The sequence below is a fragment of the Channa argus genome, chromosome 10, assembly GCF_033026475.1.
Source record: "Channa argus isolate prfri chromosome 10, Channa argus male v1.0, whole genome shotgun sequence".
Taxonomy (NCBI): Eukaryota; Metazoa; Chordata; class Actinopteri; order Anabantiformes; family Channidae; genus Channa; species Channa argus.
The window spans coordinates 18,925,277-18,934,856 of record NC_090206.1 but is presented as its reverse complement, the minus strand read 5'-3'; the positions used below and the strand labels follow the sequence as shown (position 1 = coordinate 18,934,856).

General features: G+C 41.0%; 3 protein-coding genes across 7 annotated transcripts; 1 reads left to right on the top strand and 2 right to left on the bottom strand.

Annotated features, from left to right (window-relative positions):
• Positions 1-261: 261 nt before the first annotated feature.
• mars2 (methionyl-tRNA synthetase 2, mitochondrial) lies at positions 262-4,355 on the bottom strand. Of its 2 annotated transcripts, XM_067519204.1 has the most exons (4): positions 3,884-4,355; positions 2,869-3,125; positions 2,069-2,403; positions 262-1,845 (listed from the first exon to the last, which is right to left on the bottom strand). In XM_067519204.1, the coding sequence occupies exons 2-4, from the start codon at positions 2,915-2,917 to the stop codon at positions 667-669; spliced, it is 1,563 nt and encodes a 520-aa protein (XP_067375305.1). In that variant the 5' UTR covers positions 2,918-3,125; positions 3,884-4,355; the 3' UTR covers positions 262-666. The 2 variants fall into 2 exon arrangements, with proteins under 2 accessions (XP_067375305.1, XP_067375304.1); XM_067519203.1 differs by lacking the exon at positions 3,884-4,355 and having other exon boundaries at positions 2,869-3,873.
• zgc:101583 (uncharacterized protein LOC494104 homolog) lies at positions 3,922-7,855 on the top strand. 3 transcript variants are annotated; one of them, XM_067519208.1, is made up of 6 exons: positions 3,922-4,073; positions 4,340-4,472; positions 5,044-5,100; positions 5,414-5,504; positions 6,319-6,479; positions 6,619-7,855. In XM_067519208.1, the coding sequence occupies exons 2-6, from the start codon at positions 4,340-4,342 to the stop codon at positions 7,239-7,241; spliced, it is 1,065 nt and encodes a 354-aa protein (XP_067375309.1). In that variant the 5' UTR covers positions 3,922-4,073; the 3' UTR covers positions 7,242-7,855. The 3 variants fall into 3 exon arrangements, with proteins under 3 accessions (XP_067375309.1, XP_067375307.1, XP_067375310.1); XM_067519206.1 differs by having other exon boundaries at positions 3,954-4,073; positions 4,290-4,472; XM_067519209.1 differs by lacking the exon at positions 4,340-4,472 and having other exon boundaries at positions 3,993-4,073.
• Positions 7,854-9,539, bottom strand: timm8a (translocase of inner mitochondrial membrane 8 homolog A (yeast)). Of its 2 annotated transcripts, XM_067519212.1 has the most exons (3): positions 9,385-9,539; positions 9,201-9,317; positions 7,854-8,533 (listed from the first exon to the last, which is right to left on the bottom strand). In XM_067519212.1, the coding sequence occupies exons 2-3, from the start codon at positions 9,309-9,311 to the stop codon at positions 8,372-8,374; spliced, it is 273 nt and encodes a 90-aa protein (XP_067375313.1). In that variant the 5' UTR covers positions 9,312-9,317; positions 9,385-9,539; the 3' UTR covers positions 7,854-8,371. The 2 variants fall into 2 exon arrangements, with proteins under 2 accessions (XP_067375313.1, XP_067375312.1); XM_067519211.1 differs by having other exon boundaries at positions 9,201-9,458.
• Between the last annotated feature and the right edge of the window lie 41 nt (positions 9,540-9,580).

The following is a 9,580-nucleotide window of genomic DNA, read 5'->3' as shown; positions in this document are numbered from 1 at the left end:
GGGAGAATTTATATCAATTGATATTACTCTGAAAGTATAAAAAAATCCCAGCATGGAGTAGTGGTATATGTAGCTGAAGATGTGTAGTCAAGAAAATGTCAAAATAGTTGATAGTCAGTATATTTGGACATTAACTTTGACTAATCAACTAACCTAATTAGGATGCATTATCGTTTAGTTAATGAAATGACCAAAATGTGAAGAGGCCTATATTAACATTTCCCAGAGCTATAAAACTGAAAAAAAAAAAAAAAAAAAAAAAAAATCAAACCAGACAAACTAACAAGCAAATATTTTATTCCCCTTTATACCAATTTAAAAGGATAAATAATTAACATCATGGGACAACCTTGTCTCCATCACATGGCCACAAGTGGCAAGATAAACCAAGTGCAGGCAACTTGGGAATTTACCTGATGTGAACTTTGTGTTGAATCCTTGAAGTCGCTTATCTGTGCAAGCAGTCTGATATCAGTTAACTACACGTGTGCTAAAGGGGAAAGCACTGACATAGAAGAGGGGTGGCCAACTCCTTTTCTAGAATGCTGTAGACCTGCTGTTTTCCAACATCACTGTACAACCTATATATTCCAGCTTCTTATTGACCAGATGAACACATCTGATCTAGTTGTCAGCAATGGATACTAAAAGACAGCACAAATCACTTCATTTCAATTTTGCTGCCTTTTTTGTTGTCTTTGTTTTCTGTTTATCTACATTTTGACTCTCCATACGACTAAAGAGCACTCCAGAGTCAGACCCCAAAGCTCTCCCTTCAAAGGGACAGTCCCTATCCTGATACCTCGGCAGAAAGCTCAGAGCTGCCCAGCTTCTCTCACTTGGTTGCACTCCGAGTCTGGACAGGAGCTTGCTAGAAATCTCTGGCACCACTGGTTGGAGGAGTGTGCCATAAATCCTCAGGCATTCAAGTGAGACATGGATTATGGTGTCTAGCCAGCGCTGGTCTTTACTATCCCTTCTGTCCAGCTTCCAAGGTGTGTGGCGCTGAACAAACCCATTGGTTTGCCTCACACAGGCTGTGATGGCCTCCAGAGCTTTGTAGACGTGCAGGCTCTCATAGTGCTGCTTCACTACAGCGGGGAGACTTTTAACGGCATCCAACATGTGATAGTCTTCAACCACAGCTCTTCCTCCAGCGTCACTTGGGAAGGACAGAGTACAGAAAGAAGGGTAGACCTGAGCTGGGTTAAGAGCTGGAGCTGTGCAGCGATTAAGCAAACCACCCAAAGAGTCAGCAAGCTCCGCGTTGAGCAGCTTGCTAACTTTGTCATCTGTGTAGTCGCAGTCTGAGTCTGGAACACCCTGTCGCAGAAGGAAGTACCTCATACCGTCAGTTGTAAATATCTGCGAACGTTCAAGTGGATCTACCACATTACCCAAACTTTTCGACATCTTCTTTGCATCTACTGTCCAGTGAGAGTGCACGTGTATTGTCTTTGGAAGCGGCAATCCAGCTCCTAGGAGAAAAGATGGCCAGTATATGGCATGAAATTTTAAGATGTCCTTTCCTACAATGTGGTGGGCCACATTCCACCACTGCTCGTGTTTATCTGGATAGCCAGCTACTGTGAGGTAGTTCACCAGAGCATCTAACCAAACATATATGGTTTGCTCAGCATCACCAGGGACTGGGATGCCCCAGTGAAGTCTGCTTCTCTGACGAGACACAGAGAGGTCAGGAAGGTCCTCCTGCAGCCACTGGAGAACAGCCTGATAGAAACGCTCAGGCTGTACGGCCTTGGGATGTCCTCTGAGCCAGTCAAGCAGCTGAGACCGAAACAGAGACAGTCGGAACATGTAGTTCTCCTCTTTCATCCACTCCACCTACAAAATTGTGGAGAAAAGATTTTTAATGGAGGGAACCTGCGCAAGCTGCAGATATGTGATTCCATTTATTTTGGGGGCTGGAGACAAGAGACATTTAGCATCAATACCAGTAAACAAACTTAAAAAAAAAATTTAAATTTGGTATGGTGCCTCTTTTAAAGTTGGCATTCTTTTATTAACAATTAAACTTATTTGCTGACCTCAGTTTTACTTGACTCACCTTGTGTCCACTTTCCAGCGATACCTTGATCTCCTTCCCTAATGAGTCCACAGCATCGCCCACCTGCGATGGCATGAGGAAGCTTTCATCCTGTGTGGAGTACCAACCCTCATAACTCCCTTTGTAGATGAGCCCCTTCCTCCTAAGCACTGACCAGAAATGCTCCACGGCCCAACGGTGCCTCTTCTCCGTGGTTCTTATGTAGTCTGTGTAGGATATGTTGCAGCTTCTGAAAAGATTATTGAATCTCTCAGACACATCAGTGCAGAAGGTCAGGGGATCTTTTCCAGCTGCTTCAGCAGCTTGTTGGATTTTCAAGCCATGTTCATCTGTACCTGAAAAGGGAGATAATAAGATGAGAGCGCCAACCAATGATTACAGTTATTAATTTCCCAGAACTCAACGCAACAGTTGCTTGATTTGTGCCACCAACAGTCTTAATCCTAAAGATGGTCAATGAAATCACTGACCATGTCAAACTAGTGTCAAGTGCTCACATTAGTTAAAAACCAGTAAGTGTTTGGTATTTTGGCTTAGAAAAAAAACTAATATTCAATAACTGACAAAATAGCAAATCAACCGCAATTGTTTAGTCAATGAAATGACTAAGTGGAAAAAGCCCATCTGTTTCCCAGATCCCATAATAAAAAAAGCTAATTTGAGAAGCTATCAAATATGTTCTTCTCATTCTAAGCTTTGAATTTACAGATGAAAGACTTACACTGTATTAAACCTCAAGACTAACCCTATATCACATGTTACAACATACAAACGCATATTCTGGTTGACTGAGGATTTACCTGTTGAAAACTTTGAGTTGAATCCCTGAAGTAGCTTGTACCTGTGCATGCAGTCAGCCAGCACAGCTGAATACAAGTGTCCTAAATGAGGAGAGGCATTAACATAGAAGATAGGGGTGCTAATATAGAAAAGCCTGTCATCGTTGCACAGGCGTGTACTGGCGTATCTCAACGCGGCTGTCCTCTGATCTCTAGATGTAGCCAAAATTGGTAGTGGAAACCGGGTTTGTTGCAGTCTATAAACAACCAAATGGCTTCTGGGGACAAAAAGCAAAGGGAACCTCATCATTGGGTGGCGCCCGATGCACAGCATTTAGTCCAGGGAGTGCAAGAATGGTCGAGTCAATGCTAGTTATTCGTTTAGCGAGATTCAGCATGGAGTTTCCATATTAAGTACGAGTACACGGAGATCCTAAGGCACTTTTAGAAAAAAAATACGGAATTCCGTAAATTAGTTTCCATGTTTTACACTTAAATTACAATTGTATTCGTTTTCTCACGCGCCGGGCACATGTGTTTGGGTTTTCTTGTCAAGGTTAGGGTTTTGCTGCTTCTTCCGGTTTCTGACAACAACAAAACAACTCGTCCAATCGAAATACTGCATAGCGTGGCACGAAAAACAACCACCAATCAGACAGCGAGGACACTTCCATAAAAGCTATTACATTTATGTTCTTTTCCAAATCTTACAGATATATTGACGCATGACGCTTTTAAACATGCCAAACGTTGAAGCCTGTCCTGGGTATATGGGGATGCTCCTTTTTCCACCTTTAAATAAAGGGTTCTAACATTAACCAAGGCCGGAACAGTTTGCTAATGTTAATAAGTAGTTTACAAATGGATTTTGGTCCTTTGCTTCTCCTTTTGAAACAAACTTAATTAGAATTAAATAACGTGCAATAATATAAGGTGTGTATTTCAACAAACGCATGTTTAAAGCATTAATAATTCATAAAATAATTATAAACAAAAGTATATATAAACAGTGCATTATCGTACTGTAGGTGCTTACCTACTATGGGTTAATATTTAACAATTTCCTGCAGGTATAAACACATACATGCTCCCAATTTTTGGAAACTAGCCGTGTCCAGGACTAATACCAGCCAGGGAGCACCGATGTGACGGCCAGCCAGTCAGCTGCTGCTCTACTTCCTGCAGTTCAGTTGTTGACGACGTATGGGGCTGACGTGACAACAAAGGTAATGAAATGTTTCCCTAGCTTTAATATTAAGCGACATTTAACCTAAGTATTTTTCTTTCATTCATACAAATCAAGGTAAAGCAGTAACAAGTGTTCCATGGCTTGAAACCCGTCGCAGTAGGCACAGTGCTGACTATCATGTGATGTTAAACATGGGGTTGTCTGGTGCTCGACTCCGGAAAATCTCCCGAAATCTCCGTTCTTTTCTTCCTAGAAGCCCGGTTAATTTCAGCGGCGTGCAAACACTGTTGTGCGTTGTTTCAGATGGAAGCGAACCGGCTGGACTTCTACATCGGTCTCTCTCTGGCTATGAGCTCCTGTGTTTTTATCGGCGCCAGCTTTATCCTGAAGAAGAAAGGCCTGCTGCGATTGGCCAGCAAGGGTTCAATGCGAGCAGGTACTGGACGATTTATTCAGTCAAGTCAAGTTCAGCTCTACAGTATCGGAACACGGTCAGCTGTGCAAGAAATACTCTTAACTTTTACGGAAACTCAGTTAGCATTATGCTACCAAACACTATCTATCTACGTACTTCTGTTGCAACAAGTTGAGTTACTGTTGCCTTTCTATCAGCTCAAACCGCCTGGCCACCACACTCTACCTTCTGGCATCAACAAGACATTTTTGCACAGAGAACTCATGCTCACAGGATATTTTCTGTTTTTCAGAAACTCTAGAGATGGTTGTGTATGAAAATCCTAGTAGATCAGTTTCTAAAATGCTCAAACCAACCTGTCTGCTACCAACAACCATATGAACAACATATGAAAACCTGAATAGCTGGACAACAGACTATATATTGTACGGTCTACGTTAAACCATTACAGGGCTTTGTTTTTTATTAATTGGAGTTTGGTACCAAGTTTCCTGCTGCTAATCTTTAAAATCTGCATGGAATTATTTCAAGTCTAAAGCCTTTATATGCTACTGTAGGCATTGATTGAAGTTTTGTTTTATGTATCTCACAGGTCAAGGGGGGTATGCTTACCTGAAGGAATGGCTCTGGTGGGCCGGTCTAATTTCAAGTAAGTACATGATTAACACATTTAAGTTTGTATTAAAAATGGGTGACATGGTTTTCTTGTTTACACTGCTACCAGTGATGCCTTAGTACACTGTGCTCTTTGTTTTTCAATAAGGAAACAAAGGTTTTGTGGGTTTGGTATTTTTTCTGGTGATGTTGCTGTAGATGCAGCCCCCACACCATCTTTTAAGTACACATTCCTTCAAAGAGCACATTTGCACATGTGGGTTGTTAGAGAATAATTCTTCAGTGTTGAACTCGCTGCAACGGGCTATAAATTTGTGCACCCTGATGGTGATGTTGATATGTTCTAGTGGGAGCTGGAGAGGCGGCAAACTTCGCTGCATATGCATTTGCACCTGCCACACTGGTGACTCCACTTGGGGCATTGAGTGTACTTGTGAGGTAATTGTAGTAATGTTTTATTTATTATTTGTACCACTTACTATTGTATTATGTGCGTTATTCTCATGGACTGTAAAATTAATACTCTTGGGTGGCTTCAACATATTTGCTGGTGCCTGCTCATCAGAGATAGGATGAAGCTGAATGTTATAATTAGATTTTAGGTCATTAAAATAAACCACCTTGTGGCCAGTCAGAAATTCATTGAGAGAGGTCCTTTTGGCCAAATGCAACATCTCACCGCAGGTCGGTGACTTAGTGTGGACAACTGTGAGCAGTTCAAACCAAACAGAAGACTTTATTTGAACAATTATTTAAAAGGACTAAGAAACTAATGTGTCATCTGTAATCGGTACAAAATAAATACTTACGTTTGCCAAAAAAAATACAGTTCTCAGTTGTTTAAAGTGTTAAACTTGAGCTAGCAATAATGTGGGACTTGGAAATCAGTCCTCCTTCACCTTGCCCTGACACAACTTTACTTCCTTTAATTATGCTCCACTATGTTCTGCACAGCCAGTCAAGTAGTCTTAGTCATGATGTTACATTTCTCTGATCGATCAGCCGGGTGAGCTCAGGTCAAAACGGTGGAGGCTTCAGTAGCACCTCTCCACATTACCATGTGTCGAAACATTTCTATTTAAATAGCATGTTAAACAAATTAAGCACTTGTGATTATTTTTAAAGATTCACCCCTTTACTAAGAACATATGGCCTGGGACAGAAAAGATTGATTTTGATCTTTAGTATTTGTTGATCATAGCAACAGCATTTGGATTAACAAACTACACCCAAAAACGTCTTTTCTTTACAGTGCTGTGCTGTCCTCTTACTTTTTGAATGAGAGGCTGAATGTGCACGGAAAGATTGGTTGTCTGCTGTGCGTCTTGGGCTCCACAGTGATGGTGGTCCATGCCCCGCAGGAAGAGGAGGTTTCTTCCCTCCATGCCATGGCTGAGAAGCTCAAAGACCCAGGTAGAGACAAAACTTTGGCAGTGTAAATTCACTTGTGTGATCTGATTAACCATGCTGTGAAAACCAAATCCCAGATTAACAGTTTTGTTTTTTTTAAGGATACTAACTCATTTTTAAATGCTCTTGACGCTCCCACTAGGTTTCATTGTGTTTGCTGCGTGCGTAGTGGGGAGCAGCCTGCTACTTATCTTTGCCGTGGCGCCACGGTTTGGACAGAGGAATGTATTGGTCTACATCCTGATCTGCTCTGTGATTGGCTCCCTCTCTGTGTCTTGTGTCAAGGGCCTGGGCATTGGCATTAAGGAGCTTTTTGCTGGGACAGCAGTGCTGAAGGAACCCCTGTTCTGGTCCTTAGTCATCTGCCTGATAATCTGTGTGACCGTTCAAATCAGTTACCTGAACAAAGCCCTCGACATCTTTAACACCTCCATAGTCACCCCCATTTACTACGTCTTCTTTACCACTTCTGTCATGGCCTGCTCAGCAATCCTGTTTAAAGAATGGCTGAGAATGACTGCTGATGGAATAGTGGGAACCATTAGCGGGTTCCTCACCATTATTTTAGGGATCTTCCTCCTCCATGCATTCAAGGACATTACATTTAGCTGGGATTCCCTCCCTCTCTACCTAAGGAAGGGTCCTCAGGGCCTTCCATGGAGCCACCAGCCTTACGTTGCTCTTCCCAGCCACGATACACAAGCAGAGGATGACATGAAGCTGCCTAGAGAAAGAGGCTCAAAAGGGGGGCTGGGGTACACATAGGGGACCCCCATAAGGAGGATCAAAATGTATTACAACTTGGAAAAACCGCCTACTGCAATTGATCTGTGCGCTAAACTTAAGTCTGTTACACAATAAATAACGTACTCAAAGAGCAAAGTTGCCTTAAAATGACCATTAACTTCTCTATTAGCAAACTGGAATCCATATAAAACTTACATTCTCGCTGAATTATGGTTGCTACAGCCACATCTATTTCCTTTGGTTACTAATTTATTGTACATCCATGTGAATGTCTGTTGCATTGCTGTGTACGTTTTTTCAGTATATACATTATTTTTTAAATGTTAATATTTTTAATATTATCCTAAGCCAGACTGTGCCTTTACTGTTACTGAAAGACAATGCATTCACAATTTTGTACTTTTAACCTTCGTCATAAATTGCAAAATGTACTTAAGACCAACATTATGGTAAAAAGTTTTTCTTGCACGTCTATATGTTGTTGAACAAGTTCGAATAGTATCTACTGTAATACCTCACAAGCCACACCAAAGAATGTTCTGGTACAAATTAATTCCCAGCATGTGCCAAATGTTAATGTCAGAGTGTTTTATGTGTGTTTGATAATACAGATTAAACTGCAACTAGTAATACTTTTGAGTTTGTTTATTGCTGATGTACAGTCTAGAACCTTTAGCTTGTTGATTACGCCTCCTCAGGTAAGACAGTGTTAGTTCTTTTAAATTACAGCAGAGTTGGTTGTGACGTTCTCAAAGCTGTCAAAAACCGCTGGCAAGGTTAATGTCTTAGAGGCTTCCATCTTTCTGCAGTTTCTTACACTGTTACACCTTCAAGCTCAGTTTCACCACTGAGCTGACTTGAATTCTACGAGTTGACAAAACCAACATGAGGTTACTTCTCTTAACAGATCAGGATGTAATGTTTTGCAAAACATATTTACCACTAAGTAGAGAACAATTTAATAGACTTCTGCATGAGTCAATCTCAGGCACTTGCATCAAGAGTGACATTAAGTTGTTCCTTTTTCCAGACAATTGGGCAGTTCTGCGACACACTGTACCGACAGCTGTGTCAGGACCAAACGGCCTTGTCACAAAGCATGGGCCGGCTGTGTGCACGTGTCTGGTCAGTACTTTCAGCGATAGTTTTTACTCTAACATAGTCTCAGAAAATGACCCCTTGCCCCTTTGAGTCTGTTCCAGTCGGTTTAGTATGAACTGGCTGGTGTCGATAAATCGCTCCACGCAGTTAACAAAGCAAGTTTCTGCCCTTGAGTCCAGCTTTGGCCCGGGTTTATCCATACATTTCTCCTAGAGATAGAGACAAATCAATAGAGGTGAGGTTCAACAGATCACAAAACGTGAAAATTCTAAATGAGGCTAATATAACAAAATGCTTTTACACAAGCACTACCCTCATACCAATACAATTGTACTTGAATATTATTTTTCTATGTACTAATTCTCCACGTTTCTAGTGTAAACATATTTAAACACCATTACCGTAATTAAGCAGCAAAAGTTGAAAGCTCTGTTAAACATTGATGAAGTTACCAAAATTCATCTACTAAAAGAGCTTGATAACAGACTTTTTTCTGGTATGGATCCTTTTAGTCTTTTAAATACGTTTGCCTGATTGTACTTTCATGCTTTAAATTGAGTGTTATTTTCAATGTAATATTATGTAAAGTATGTTATTATTGCTTTTACTTGAGTCTTTGGAGGGAATTATTACTTCCACTGCATTCTGCCACAAAGCGTTTGTATAGAGTGCAGAACAAAATAGGCAGTAAGATATGGACTGCTGGGTTATAACATATGTAACAAACATGGACATATTTAACTATTTGGTCCCAGAAAACAGGACACACTGTGGCTTTTACTTCAGTATGAGGCAAACTAGCTGTCAGTTTCAGCTAAATGACACGGATCTAAAAACTGCACAGCAACACTGCTACTAGCTTAAAGCTCGTCTTACCCAGCAAACCTCAGTCATTTGATGCACCAGCTGTTGAAACCTTTGCTTTTGGGACTCAATTTCGATGAAGTGCTGAAGCTGAGGGTCTGTCGTCGCTGCCTGGCCGTCCATAGTTGCCTAAAAACAAAGCGTCCTTAAGAGAAGTTTTTTGGAAATATGAAAGCCTTGTGGATCTAATACTGACCTTCACGTGTGTGAATGGGCGACAGGAAGCAGGAAACTGCTCAACCAATCAACAGCACGCGTTCTTTTGACGTCGCTGCTATCATACAAGCGTCATCTTTTACATTAGCAATACTGAAATAATGTTTTTATAACTTATTAACAAACGTATTAACAAAAATCGCTTACTATGTGTGAAACTCTAAATCTTACTAACA